The sequence below is a fragment of the Neophocaena asiaeorientalis genome, unplaced genomic scaffold, assembly GCF_003031525.2.
Source record: "Neophocaena asiaeorientalis asiaeorientalis breed wild unplaced genomic scaffold, Neophocaena_asiaeorientalis_V1.1 scaffold165, whole genome shotgun sequence".
Lineage (NCBI taxonomy): Eukaryota > Metazoa > Chordata > Mammalia > Artiodactyla > Phocoenidae > Neophocaena > Neophocaena asiaeorientalis.
In genome coordinates, this window is record NW_020173918.1 from 1,140,444 (window position 1) to 1,155,268 (window position 14,825).

The window sequence follows — 14,825 nt, forward strand, 5'->3', positions numbered from 1 at the left end:
ATTTGATAATTATTTAATCTAATACACACTACTACATATTTTAATTTTTATATTTAGCCTTTCACTCATCTAGATTTTTTCTTTTTTGTAATTTGAAGTGTGGTAGAGTTCTAACTTAATTATGCTTCCAAGTGAATAAGCAATTTATGCCAAAAATATCCTTTTCCCACAAAAATGAACTATTGCTTCCATAACACATGCTAAAATATTAGCATTAATACTCATTTTAGGGCTTCCCTGGTGGCGCAGTGATTGAGAGTCTGCCTGCTAATGCAGGGGACGTGGGTTCGTGCCCCGGTCCGGGAGGATCCCACATGCCGCGGAGCGGCTGGGCCCGTGAGCCATGGCCGCTGAGCCTGTGCGTCTGGAGAGACCACAGCAGTAAGAGGCCCGCGTACTGCAAAAAAAAAAAAATACTCATTTTAAATGATTAAAATTATGATTAACATATAAAACTTTTCCAATATGACAAAGCATATGTTATATATAAATTCAGCTTGTCTTTTTTTTTTTTTGCGGTACGCGGGGCTCTCACTGTTGTGGCCTCTCCCCTTGCGGAGCACAGGCCCTGGACCCACAGGCTCAACGGCCATGGCTCCCTGGCCTAGCCGCTCCGCGGCATGTGGGATCTTCCCGGACCGGGGCACGAACCCACGACCCCTGCATCGGCAGGCGGACTCCCAACCACTTCGCCACTAGGGAAGCCCCAGCTTGTCTTTTTTTTTGGTGTTTTAGTTGTTAATTTTGACACCTCTGATGAAAATAAGTTTCTGCCACTTCTCATTCTAATTATTACCACCAGCTTTCATTTTTATATACTGAGGAAGTCAATATATTCTTGGCAATACTTGGCAGAGTGAGAAGCAACGTGGAAAGCTGTTTTCTTCCACACAAAGGTGAAACAGTAGCAGTGGAGCCAGAAACAGGAAGCAGGTAAAAACTTCAATCTCAACATGAGCACAAAAACATACTGAAACAAACTATAAACAAGCAGAATACTTTATTTAAAGTACATTCTCTTGTGGGGGAAAAAAAATGTTTCCTTAAAGCGCATGTAGAAGTGCTCCTCATTCATGTCTTGAAAAAAATTCAGTTTTACAAGTAGCAAAACTAAAAGGCTAATTCTTTTTACACATTTTTCTCTTAGAAAAAAAGTCCAATGCCTCTATAAAACTGACTTTAATCATTATCAAGCCTAACTTTGCCTCTGTTGGTGACATAACTACAAACATGAATTTTTAAAAATTAAGGGATTTTAAATCATGAGTTCATTTCTAGCTTACCAATTAGGCAGTTAGCTGACAAAAAGTCTGATGTAGGACAGCTGCAATCTATTTAAATGCAGATCTAGCCAGCAGCTGTGAGCACTATTACAAGATAGCCTTTGTGACCTTTCATCAAGAGGCCTCATGTTCCAAACACAGGTATGCTTTCGTTTAAATAAACACTAAGATTTAGTTCTGAAATCTGAGGACACACTCCACAAAATAAAATCACAGTCGTTTTTTCTTTTGTTACAACGATCCAGTATATTAATTCCTCCATATTAAACTACCTTTCCAGACAGGTAGCAATTATATTTGCAAAAACACAGAAAAAAATTGCTCAGAACATTTAAAACTCGTATTTGAAAAGCAGTTCACAGTATTACATCTAAGGTGCACAGAAGACCCCAGTGATCACTAGGAAATCTACCACAGTCCAGTTTTTCCAACCCAAGGAGGTCCAAACTTCGGGGAATAATGTGGCCGCCTTCTGCGGCTGCTCTAAAAAATACTCGATCAAAACGAAGCTTATAAGTAGCAGCTATTCCAAGATTAGAGTTCATCTGTGTATCCCATGTATACTGGCAATGCTTAGGTTTGCCCAAAAACTCCCAGACATCCAAAATGTTGTTGGGTAAACCACCACATTTGGAAACCTAAAAAGAAAAAGAAAGAAAACTCTTTTCAGTCTTTTTTCCCTTATATTAAAAAGGTCTTTACCGTTACCACATCTAAGTGCAACTTTTCAAATCAGAATGCCACAGATTATTTATTAATGCACAAATGCAAAACTAGATACAACTAGATATATTATAAAATTATTTTACTGCATGATAATAAGTAGGTAATATAAAAATATCAAGAGAGACAGAGAAGTCTGAAATTTGCCCCTTCTCTCTTCTGCCACAAGTAGCTTCCTAACTTTGGGAGTCAGATAAAACTCAGAAGACTGAAAATCCATGGTCTCAGTTATTGCTATTAGTAGTTTTAAAAAAATGAACATTAAGTGTAAAGAAGGCAAAACTGTTACTCTAATCTATAAATTGAGTATACCATTTATATGATCCAATAATGTCAAATGCCTTCAGTTTTATTTGAAATTTACTAACAACATTAACTTTTCCTCCCATTCACACTCTAGGATTAAAATATTTCTTTTAGCGTGGTAAAGTATACATAAAATTTACGACCTTATCATTACAGCTCAGTGGCATTAAGTACATTGACATGATTGTGCAAGCATCACCACCATCCAGCTCCAGAACCTTTTCAATGTCCCAAACTGAAACTCTACCCATTAAACACGAACTCCCCATTCCACTCTCCCCCCAGCCCCTGGCAACCACCATTCTCCTTCTGGTCTGTATGAATTTGACTACTTTAGGAAACTCATATAAGAGAAATCATGAACATCTGTCCTTTTGTTACTGGCTTATTTCACTTAGCATAATGTCTTCAGGGTTCATTCACGTTATAGCATGTGTCAATATTGCCTTCCTTTTTAAGGCTGAATAATATTCTATTTCATGTATCAATATATGCATTTTGTTTATTCATCTGTCAACGGACACTTACACTTAGGTTGCTTCCATAGTTTAGCTACTGTGAATAATGCTACCAACACAAGTGTACAACTATCTCTGAGGCTCTGCTTTTGCTTGCTTGTATCCACCCAGAAGTGGACTTGCTGGATCATACGGAAAGTCTGTTTCATTTTTGGAGGAATCCTTACACCATGTTCCACAGCAGCTGCACCATTTTACATTCCCAGAAGCGGTGCACAAGGGTTCCAATTTCTCCATATCCTTGCCAACACTTGTTATTTTCTGTTGTTTTTTTATAATAGTCATACTAATAGATGTGAAGTGGTATCTCATCATGGTTTTGATGTGCATTTCTCTCACGACTAATGATGTTAAACATCTCTTCATGAACTTACTGGCCATTTGTATATCTTCTTTCGAGAAATGTCTAAATCTTTTGCCCATTTTTTTCTTTCTTAAATTGTATTTAGGGCTTCCCTGGTGGTGCAGTGGTTGAGAGTCCGCCTGCCGATGCAGGGGACACGGGTTCGTGCCCCGGTCCGGGAAGATCCCACATGCCGAGGAGCGGCTGGGCCCGTGAGCCACGGCCGCTGAGCCTGCGCGTCCGGAGCCTGCGCTCCGCAACGGGAGAGGCCACAACAGTGAGAGGCCCGCGTACCGCAAAAAAAAAAAAAAAAGAAAAAGAAAATAGCTTTAAATTGTATTTATTTATTTTTGGCTGTGTCGGGTCTTAGTTGTGGCACATGGGATCTTTCATTGCGGCGTGCTGGCTTCTCTCTAGTTGCGGTGCGTGGGCTCCAGAGCACGTGGGCTCCAAAGCTGTGGCACGTGGGCACTCTAGTTGTGGCGTACGGGCTCTCTAGCTGTGGTGTGTGGGCTCCACAGCATGTGGGCTCAGTAGTTGCGCCGTGTGGGCTTAGTTGCCCTGCTGCATGTGGGATATTAGTTCCCCGACCAGGGATGGAACCTGTGTCCCCTGCACTGGAAGGCAGATTCTTAACCACTGGACCACGAGGGAAGTCCCCTGCCCAGTTTTTAATGAGGTTATTTTTTTCTGTGTGTTTTTTTTTTTAATTGTAGGAGGTCTTTGTATATTCTGAGTATCTCATCAGATATATGATTTGCGAATATTTTCTACCATTCCACGGGTTGCCCTTTCACTCCACTGATAATACCCTTTGATGCACAACAGTTTTTAATTTTGATGAAGTCTACCTTATCTATTTTTTCTTTTGTTGTCTGTGCTTCTGGTGTCATATCCAAGAAATCACTGCCAAATCCAATGTCATGAAGGTAAAAAAGGTTGAAAACAGAAAATCCAGAAGGAAAAGAGTTAGGGACAACTATGCTGGTCAAATCTTTCTGTTCTTACCTTACAACTAAGAAACTGCAAATAAACGAACTTTTCTAAATTCTTCTAATCATTATTTTCTCTAAACCCCTCTTGTTAATCAATATATATTGTTTTGTGTTGTCTGTTTCATATACCATATATACGTTTTCACCCAATAATGTAACAGCCCCTTCTGCCTCTGCTTCCCCTGTGCTAGGCGAGTAGCACAGGCTAAATAATCATTTGCTGAATTGCACCTGCAAGGTCACTTATACATTATGAACACATCAAAGTCCTAGTTTTAATAGCTTTAGTCAAAAGAAACCTAAATTAGTTTCCACAGCAATAATCTGCCCATAAACACTGAAATGACTTCATCACTCACTTCGTGATCCCTTAAATTTGTATCTCCTGCAAATATAACTGTAGCTGACTCTGGAGCCTCTTGCATTTTCTTTAAAACCACTTTCAACTGATTCATTCGTTCCTCAGCATGCCCCCTGGTGCTCTCCAAATGAGAAGTCATAAGGCAAAGTTCATTTCCTGACACACTCACCTGCAACAAGATAAATAATTAGAGTTGTTAAAATGATCCACTAACAATTAACACTGAACTTTTTTAACAGAATCAGTAATTATTCAACTGATTGGTATATATCAATATTTACTAGACTGAAACTATATAACCAGCACTGTGCTTATCCTTAAAGGTCAAAGAATACTGAGCAAGTACCCACTAATACTTCAAAACCTCCCTCGAATGTCAACTCCACTGGGAGCCCTTCCCCAGCATCCCAGGCATCAGTGGCTCCCTCCCCTATCCTCCTACAGCACGCTGTGTAGACTGTTTATAAAGTCCCCTAGATCGAACTGCAGCACAATTATCTCTCCTACAAAGCCCTGAGTCATTTGAAAGCAAAGATGGCTCTTTTATTTATTACTATGTTACTGAGAGCCTGGCACATAGGTAACTCAAAATAATGTCAGTTAAATGAATGAATGAGAATCACTTACCATTTGCAATTAAGATACCAACAACGTAAGAGCTCTCATTATTTAAACTAATTGCCTGCAGAGTCCAGTTCAAATTCCTTCACATTGGGCATCCATGATCTCCTATAACCTGGATCCAACCTACTTTACCAACCTGTCGTCACACTACCCCCTTTGTGCCCTCTACATCCAACTGAGTAGAAGGCTCGTTTATAGCTACACATGCCCTCTTTCATATATACATACCCTGCTATGTACAATTTGCAAATGTTTGCTCATGATGGTTCTGCCACCTGCACTGTTCTTTTTTTTGCGGTTCGCGGGCCTTTCACTGTTGTGGCCTCTCCCGTTGCGGAGCACAGGCTCCGGACGCGCAGGCTCAGCGGCCATGGCTCACAGGCCTAGCTGCTCCGAGGCATGTGGGATCTTCCCGGACTGGGGCATGAGCCCGTGTCCCCTGCATCAGCAGGCAGACTCTCAACCACTGCGCCACCAGGGAAGCCCTGCACTGTTCTTAATGTCTACATTTTACATATTTTTCAGGGCCCAATTCAAACACAACTTCCATCATGAAACTTTCACTGAACAATGCAGCTGAAAATCATCTTTCCTTTCTCTAAACTTCCATGGCACATCATTATACCTCTCCCATGGCATTTATGCCTTTCGTTTCTTTTAGGTACTATACATACAATCTCTCCCCTGCTAATCTATGAGCTCTATGAGACCAAGATCTATTTGACTCATTTTTGTAAGACTCACAGAGTACAACACAGTACCAAGTACAGTGCATTTAATAAAAAATATTAAAAAATTGAAAAAAAAACTACTTTAGGAAGCAACTGTGGAATGTTAGCAAACTCTTATACATTAAGAAAACATCTAATGAATCAAGGATTTTATTTTTACAATTTGTCTATATTTGAAATGTATGTAAAAATTTAATTTATGAAGTTCTTTAAGACTATTTAAAAGAACCTATAAGTGAGGAGTAAATATTTTTCTAAAGACAATGGTTTCTTAAAAAGGACCCCATCATGGAACTATGAAAAAAAGTTCATTCTTTTTTTTAAAAAACCAGTCAATTAAAAAAAATTACTTACATGCACACACAAAAGGTTTCTCATCATTTTTGTATTTGGAAAAGGAATAATCTCTTGGCTTTTAAATTTCAATCTCGATTTCTTCAACATTATAGCTGTGAAATATCCTTCTTCATGACCTTCAAATGCGTGCGGAAAAGAATTTAGGCTGAGAGATCAGGGGTATCTGCAGTTTATCCCAAGCTCCCCTACTGAAAATTTTGTAACAAGCAGGTATAGATATTTAAATGGATATAAATCTTAAAAGTAAACTATTATTTCAAAATAGTTGAAGATGGTCAACCAAGTCCCTCTGTAACTGTAAGTATGGAAGAAATATAAAAGTGTAACTGGAAGTATGGAAGAAATACAAAAATAAAAATGCATTTACATAAGTGTCCAAAACAGTTAACAGTGCCAATACCAAACATAAAAATTTGAAAAATTTCTGAAAGGCAGAGTAGATGAGACTTAAACTGAGGCAACTTGACATGCAGTTACTTTTCACTCGGGAAGCACCAGAAAAATCACAGTAAGTGAATAAAAAATTTAGAAAGGTATAAACTTGCAAGAAGAAACAGAAATGGAGGGGCAATGAATGAAAGCTTCCAAGTTTTTCAGAGAACAAAGTAGGTGGAGCAGTGGTAACTGGTTTATCAGAACAGAGGGGAACCAGGAAAAGAGGAACAGGAAGAGAAAGGAGAAGAATGGGAAAGGGAGGGGCAGGGAGGAGGGCAGCAGACTAGAAGGATGGCAGGTGGAGAGTCCAGCAGGTGGAAAGGAGGAGAGGGAGAGAAAGGGGAAGGAGGGAGAGGGAGGGAGGAAAGAAGAGAGAGACAGAAAAAAGAATTTTCCAGAACTGAAGGTCACAAACCTCCAGACTGAAAGGTCCTACCAATTGTTTGGCATAATAAATGAAAAAAAGACCCCCAAAACACTGGAGTTAAAAAGAAGAGCCTCGGGCTTCCCTGGTGGCGCAGTGGTTGGGAGTCCGCCTGCCAAGGCAGGGGGTGCGGGTTCATGCCCTGGTCCGGGAAGATCCCACATGCCGTGGAGCAGCTGGGCCTGTGAGCTGTGGCTGTTGAGCCTGCGCGTCCGGAGCCTGTGCTCCGCGACGGGAGAGGCCGCAACAGTGAGAGGCCCACGTACCGCAATCAAAGCTTCCAGAGCGGGAAGGGGGGGAAGAAAGATCAAGAATTAGAATGGCATCAGACTTCTAATCATCAATAATGGAAACTAGGAAGCACTGAAATCATGCCTTCAAAATTCTGTGGGAAAATGACTTTCTACCTAGAAATCTTTGTCCAGCCAAACTATCAAGGAACTATGAGAATAAAACATTGGCATTTCCAAATAGGCTGGGATTCAAAAACTTCACTCCCCATGTGCTACTTCTTAGAAAGTGACCAGAGAATGTGCTCCAATAAAATGAGGAAGTAAACCAAGGAAGAAAGCATGGGATTCAGAAAACAAGATAACCAAAACAGAAGACAGGCAAAAGGAATCCCCAAGAGGATGCAGAAAATTTGTCCCGCAAAGAGAGAGAGAGAGAAAGGCAGATAGAGAGAACCCTCTCTTCAGCAATTTTGGATTAAAAAGTAAATCAAAATTAAAATCATACACTAGGTAAAAGTGAAAGTCAAAGAAAACATGAGATTTAGCCAAAAGTCACGAAATGAAGCCAAAGTGGTATATTAAAATGCACTTAGTAAAAATAAAATAGATGAAAAATCAAAAACTAAAATATTCAGGGCAAAAAGGTAGAAAAAGAACAAAATAAATAAAAAGAAATTAATAAAGACTTTTTGAAAAAGCATAACCACAGTGCAATCACCACACTTAAACATTTTCTAACAATTTGATTTCGCCAAAAAGCTACTTAGTACCTCAAATTTTAGCAATTTATATTTTCCTGAAAAATCATCCATTTCAACCATTTTTCCACATATGTAATATTCTCCTATGATTTTTTTTTTTATATGATTTTTTTAGTATCCTGTGTCTGCCTTCTTTTTCTCAAACTTACTGTATTTGTGCTTTTTCCTGTCTATGTTCCAGTTGTCTAACTTTGGTTTATCTCTCTCCTCGTTTTTCAAAGAAAAAGACAAGTTAAATAACAGGAAAACTGTTACCTGTAATAATCTCATAACTACTTGCTTTCTTCTTTAGGTAGGCAGAATATGGGGGAATAACTTCCTGTAGAAATACCACATCTGGGCTGTACCTAATTAAACACATCAATTTATGAAAAATATGAGGTATACCATTTCATTTGCAGCTACCTAGATTAGGAAAATGCCACAGCATAAAAGAAACACAAAATTATAGTCCTCTAGGACACCTAATATTCAATATTTATGCTGACCTTTGATAACTATAAAATGAGAAAGACCTGTGCTATTTAACAAATAATACTGTAAAGATAAAATTAAAAAAAAAACATATACATGACAACCCTTCAAAGTTAGAAGAACAGGAATCATTGACACTAGAAACCAATATTAAGAGCCTACAATGGTCCTCACTCTTTTTTTTTTTTTTTGTGGTACACGGGCCTCTCACTGTTGTGGCCTCTCCTGTTGCAGAGCACAGGCTCTGGACACGCAGGCTCAGCGGCCATGGCTCACGGGCCCAGCCGCTCGCGGCATGTGGGATCTTCCCGGACCGGGTCACGAATCCGTGTTCCCGGCATCGGCAGGCAGACTCTCAACCACTGCGCCACCAGGGAAGCCCCGGTCCTCACTCTTAACAGATGCTTTAAGTGTTATTTTCTTCAATCCTCTTGAAACAGTTATTATCCATGATGAAGAAAACTGAGCTCTGGAGAACTGAAGTGGCTTACAAATGGTTCCACAAGGTCACAGAGCTAGTGTGTGGCAGATACGGATCCTTTTGGTAATTTTCTTTTCATAGTAATAATTATACACACAGTTTAGTAAATAAAATAGTACTAGAAGGCTATGAACAAAAATTAGCGTTCCCTCTGTACCCCAAGCCACAATCCTGCTCCCAGAGGCAGTCACTCCCAATTCCTTCAGATGTTTCCTCTGACAGCTGGACTCTGAAGTCAGGACCGATTCCAAAGCCCATAACCTTGAACTGTTACCCTCCTTGTAGGCAGGTAAAACACGTTATCACGTTACCAATGACACAGATGTAATAATACTTACAAAGTTAAATAGGAACACACCCCTCGAGCCCTCTCTGGCAGATTGTTTAGGTCCAATCCATCAATATTCCAGGTAATAAAAGAGAACATGCTGCCATCTTCTTGCTGAACATTTTCAGATGTGCTGGTTTTAGAACTAGTGGAATCACTTGTTTCTTCCTTGGTTAGGTCAACACTGGCAAGATAAGAATGAAATACAACTTTGCAAATAATCTATAAACTGATTAATTTAAAAATTATTTTGTGACTCTCTGTAGCCCTCATTCTACAGGTAAATAAACTTTAAGAGTCCTAAAAGTACCTGCCTATAGAAGAGCAAGAGTCTGATGAGTGAGGAAAAATAGATTCTTACTGTGTTATCCAAATGTCTGCTCACTTAGAACCAACTCAATATCCCTCAATGACATAGGTCACTAAAATGATTTGATAAATTATGACCCCAAATCAGACTGAGTAATGTAAGATTTCCACATTTATCTGGATTCACTTTAAATCACATTCGAAATAAGATCTCATTGTGCCAGATAAATAATGGCTGCAATTCTTTGTTATTCCCCTCACTGAGAGGTGAAGTCCAACTAATACCCTTCCCCTTGAATCTGGACCTTAGTGACTTGCTTGACCAATAGAATATAGTGAGAAGGATTATTCTGGGATTTCTGAGGCTTGGCCATAAGAAGCCTTGTAGCTTTCACTCAAGCCTTTTGGAACACTCTGCCCAACAAGAACCCTGAGCTGCTACATGAGAAATCTGACTACTCTGAGACTATCATGCTGGAGAGACCATTTGTATGGGCTCCAGCCCACAGGTCTGCCTGACCCCACCTTTCCCACCAAGGCCCAGACATTTGAGTGGAGGGACAAACATTATTAAAAGGCGACTGCTAAGCATTTATAAAATATACATAAATTTAAGAACTAGGGTTTTGTATTTATAATTTTAATAAATGTAATGCCAATTTTTAACTTCTTTAAAAAATTTTTATTTTTTAATTAGAAAAAACTTTTTTGCCCATGCCACGCAGCTTTTGGGATCTTAGTTCCCCAACCAGGAAGTGAACCCGGGCCACAGCAGTGAAGGCGCCAAGTCCTAATCACTGGACTGCCAGGGAACTCCTGAAAAATTTTTTTTACTGAGGTATAATTAACAGATAATGTTATACTAGTTTCAGGTACACAATATAATGATTAAATATTTGTATATACTGCAAAATGATCACCATGATAAGTCTAGTTAACTTTTAAACATTTTTTGAAATAATTTTAGACTCTTAGAAAAAACAGTAAAAAGAATTCTACTCACCACTCATCCAGATAAATGTTAACGTTTTACTTAATTAACATTTACTTGCTTTACTCTTTTTATTCTGAAACATTTGCATAAATACTTTTGAATGCATTTCCTAAAAATAAGGACATACATACATACCCTAGTACAATTATCAAAAATCAGAAAATTATCATTGATACAATGTTATTATATAATTTAAAGATCTATTCAAACTTTGCCAATTGTGCCAGTAATGGGATACAACATGGGAGCCAGAGATATGTCACTATGAATGGGTAGACAATTCCCCAACAACAGGCCAGGCAGACGGAGAAAGGAGCCTAATGAAACGATCTTATCACATTTAAAAGACAGTGCAGCTGAAAAGATCACAGGGAGAAAAGAGTATCTACTATGAACAGTTAACTGTAAAGGCTGCCCATACAGCTGGGAGATCCTAATCCAGGATCACATGTTGCATCGAGATGGCATGAATTTCTTTCAAGCTCCTTTGATCCAGAATAGTTCTTCCGTCTTTGTCTCTCCTGACCTTGATGTTTTTGAAGAATACAGGCCATTTATTTTGTAGAATGTCCTTCAGGTTGGGTTTGTCTGATGTTTTCTGAGGATGTGCATTTTTTGGCAGGAATCACACAGAAGTGATAGGGTGTCCTCCTCAGTGCATCAGGTCAGGAGGCCTGATCCAACAGTACTGGATTTGTCTCCAGTACTGGTCACGTTAACTTTGATCCCTTGGTTTCTCCACTGCACAGTTATGATTTCCCCCCATGTAATAAGTATTTTGCGGGTAGGTACTTTGAGACTATGTAAATGTCTTGTTTCTCATCAACTTTTACCTATTAGTTTTTGGTTTTTTTTTAATTTATTTTTTTGGCTGCGTTGGGTCTTCATTGCTGCGTGCGGGCTTTCTCTAGTTGCGGCAAGCAGGGGCTACTCTTTGTTGTGGCGCGTGGGCTTCTCACTGCAATGGCTTCTCTTGTTGTGGAGCACGGGCTCTAGGCGTGCAGGCTTCAGTACTTGCAGCACATGGACTCAGTAGTTGCAGCAAGCAGGCTCAGTAGTTGTGGTGCAGGGGATTAGGTGCTCGGTGGGATGTGGGATCTTCCTGGACCAGGGATCAAACCCGTGTCCCCTGCATTGGCACGCAGATTCTTAACCACTGCGCCACCAGGCAAGTCCCTTAGTTTTAGTGTCCATTGATGATTCCTGTCTGAGATAATTACTACCAAGATAGTTCCCAAATGGTAATTTTTTTTCTAACTCTCACATGCCTTCAACATTTGGTAGTTGGAATTCTACTGTGAGGGAAAGTGTTCCCTTCACTCCTGGACAAATGTATTTATATCAGTGTGGATTCTTATTCTATGCTATAGATAAAGCCTCACTCTCACTGGCATTTGATCTGAGTTCCAAGAGACAACAGACCACAGCCTCATCCATCACTTTGCTTGTTTTCTGCCAATTCATGATTCTGGGCTAGGGGACTCCTAATGGTCCTCTACCCCACCATTACTCAGCTCCACCCACTTTTTTTTTGAGGGACGATTTCAGGGACTCCATCTCCTTTGTTCCAATTTCTTTACTGACTACAATTTAGGATACAACTAACAGACACCAACACAGGCTAGTCTGAGTAAAACAAAAGGATTCACAAGGAAACAATTGTGTCCCAGAGCCAAGTACAGGAATACAGCTATGCCTATGGAAGTTCGATCAAGGCTCTCTCTCAATCCTACTCAGCGTCCCTTGGTTTCACTCTCTCTCTGCAGACTAGCATTCTCAGCTTCCCCATGCACAAAAGAGTATGGGTATGGGTCCCCCACAGGTACTGAGTTAACATGTACAGTCCCAGCTTGACAGGAAGATTCACTAAACACTCTTGGTCCTAACCCCAGGAGAGAGGATCTGACTGGCCAGCACGGGCTAGGTGAACACCTACTAATCTAACTGGCTCTAGCTAATACAACATGGGAGCCAGAGATATGTCACTATGAATGGGTAGACAATTCCCCAACAACAGGCCAGGCAGACGGAGAAAGGAGCCTAATGAAACGATCTTATCACATTTAAAAGACAGTGCAGCTGAAAAGATCACAGGGAGAAAAGAGTATCTACTATGAACAGTTAACTGTAAAGGCTGCCCATACAGCTGGGAGAACTTTATATATTCAATTCATACTTATTGAGAGCTTATTACATGCCAAATATTGTATGAGACTTTGGGAAATCAACAATGTATGAAACAGATACTGTCTTCACCAAATGTGTAGTCTATTACATGCCAAATATTATATGAGACTTTGGGAAATCAACAATGTATGAAACAGATACTGTCTTCACCAAATGTGTGTCTTCACCAATATGTGTACCTACACATATTATAGACTACATATTATAGCTATCGCTGTAATATTATAGCGATTATAATATGAATTAAGTTGTCATGCATGATGCTATATAGAATTACTTAAGAGGAGAACCTTACCCAGACTTGGGAAATCAGGGAAAGCTTCTTGAAGACAAGTCATGTCTGTAAGGCCAGCTGGCCCGAGGAAGAGGAAGCATCAGCCGGTTCCAGGAAGAAGAAGCATTGAGGCAGAGGGTTCTCACGGATTCTGAGAATCGAGACTCTCCCCCGACTTAAAAAACAATACCTAGCCCAGCCGTAGCTTCACCAAATAAGGAATCACCCTGCATAGCAAACCACCCCTCCGTTACACCCCAGTAAAAATCTCCCACGCCTAGGACTGGGCGCGACTTCTCTGGCCCCTTTCTCTCGGACCAGTGAACCTCGCCCGGGAGGGCTCCCTAATAAAGCTCACTTGAAGCTTTCCTCTGTTTCGCGGTGCCGTTTGTTAAGATCCGACCTTACAATGTCTAAGCTGGACTTTTAAGATAAATGTTACTTAGCAAGGAAGGAGGAAGAAAAGGGTTCTAGGCAGAGATGATAAATATCTTTACAAAAGTTGAAAGGCAAGAAAAAATGGCCCACTGGAGAAAGGTAAAGTTTGGTATGCCTGAAAGTTTTGTAGGGTAGGAAAGAGAGTGTGAAATGGAACGAACCCAGAAATATGGTCAAACCGTGGAGGGACCTGTAAGGCACCTGGACTTTAAGAGCAGAAGTGCATGAATTGGGGAGGGAGCACTGGAATAACAGAGGCGGATGTGCAGCTTATAAAAACTATTATCCTGGCCGGGCGGCAAAGAGTAAATAAACAACAACAATGTAAGAAGCAAGAAGACTTCCAAGTTACCATTCCTCAGTAGAGGATTTTGCCTCATTCATTTGTTTTGAAACTCTTGCTTACATATTTCCTAAACTTGGAGTCAAAAAATTACATTTCAGATATTCCCCCACTCCCCACCCCCCGACTCCAAAGTACCTTCGAAGTGACAGCCTGGACTTCGGGAGAGAAGCGTCAGCTCCGCTGCTGGGACGCGTCTCCATCCTACGCACCAACAAAAACCCTCAGCCTCCGGCTATTCAGAGGCGAGACTTGCCTCTACTCAAACCCGGCTGTCCAACTCGACTGCAGGTCCCAGGACGCCCAACGCAACCCAGTACAAACTGCCCCCGCCCAGAGTCGTCCCCGCCCCTTCATCACTCACCAGGACTCGGGCTCAGAGGCGGTCTCAAGATGGCTTTTTAAAGCGCTCTCCTCCACTGCCGGTTCGAAGTACGAGTCCAGCGCTCTCTGCAAAACAAAGACACAGGGATGGGACGTGTGCGCTGCACGGATCAAAGTAAAGAGCGGGAAAGAGAAAAGCAGCGAAAGCGTACTTCCATCTCCCAGTCGTTCTCGGCCAGGTAGCACTGAGCCACGGCGGCGTCGCAACTCGCGACCGAGGCAAACTCCACACACAGAAGTCTCCGCTTCTTCACCTCGGGCTCTCCCTCCTCCCGCTCACCCTCCGGTGCACCGTCCCGACCGCTCTTCTGCTCCATGGTATCCCCGCCAGCTCACCTCCCTCTAACCCGGGCCGAGCGGGGAGACGCCTGGGCCTCTGCGCAGGCGCCCATCAACCTCCTCGTGCGGAAACGCGCTCCGCTTTCGGCGGACGACAGCGCGCCTGCGCAGCAGGAAAGCGGGCCCGGGCTGGCGAGGGCTAAACAGCGCGTGCGCGCGAGGTCACAGGGAGGCGCGGGA

The 14,825-nt window shown here is 41.3% G+C and overlaps 1 protein-coding gene across 3 annotated transcripts; it reads right to left on the reverse strand.

The window, feature by feature from the left end:
- Positions 1 to 981: 981 nt before the first annotated feature.
- TDP2 (tyrosyl-DNA phosphodiesterase 2) lies at positions 982 to 14,761 on the reverse strand. 3 transcript variants are annotated; one of them, XM_024752036.1, is made up of 8 exons: positions 14,459 to 14,761; positions 14,287 to 14,372; positions 14,061 to 14,126; positions 9,388 to 9,561; positions 8,350 to 8,441; positions 6,239 to 6,357; positions 4,528 to 4,698; positions 982 to 1,921 (listed from the first exon to the last, which is right to left on the reverse strand). In XM_024752036.1, exons 1-8 carry the CDS (start codon positions 14,621 to 14,623, stop codon positions 1,640 to 1,642), a joined length of 1,155 nt encoding a protein of 384 aa, XP_024607804.1. In that variant the 5' UTR covers positions 14,624 to 14,761; the 3' UTR covers positions 982 to 1,639. The 3 variants fall into 3 exon arrangements, with proteins under 3 accessions (XP_024607804.1, XP_024607807.1, XP_024607805.1); XM_024752039.1 differs by having other exon boundaries at positions 14,643 to 14,721; XM_024752037.1 differs by lacking the exon at positions 14,061 to 14,126.
- Between the last annotated feature and the right edge of the window lie 64 nt (positions 14,762 to 14,825).

Coding starts and splice junctions, on each gene's coding strand:
- TDP2 (XM_024752036.1), bottom strand. CDS start 14,623: ATGGAGCAGAAGAGCGGTCGGGACGGTGCACCGGAGGGTGAGCGGGAG. Junction 8,442..9,387: donor GTGTGTTCCTATTTAACTTT/GTAAGTATTATT, acceptor GTGTTTAATTAG/GTACAGCCCAGATGTGGTAT. Junction 1,922..4,527: donor CAAATTTAAGGGATCACGAA/GTGAGTGATGAA, acceptor TTTTCTTTTTAG/GTTTCCAAATGTGGTGGTTT.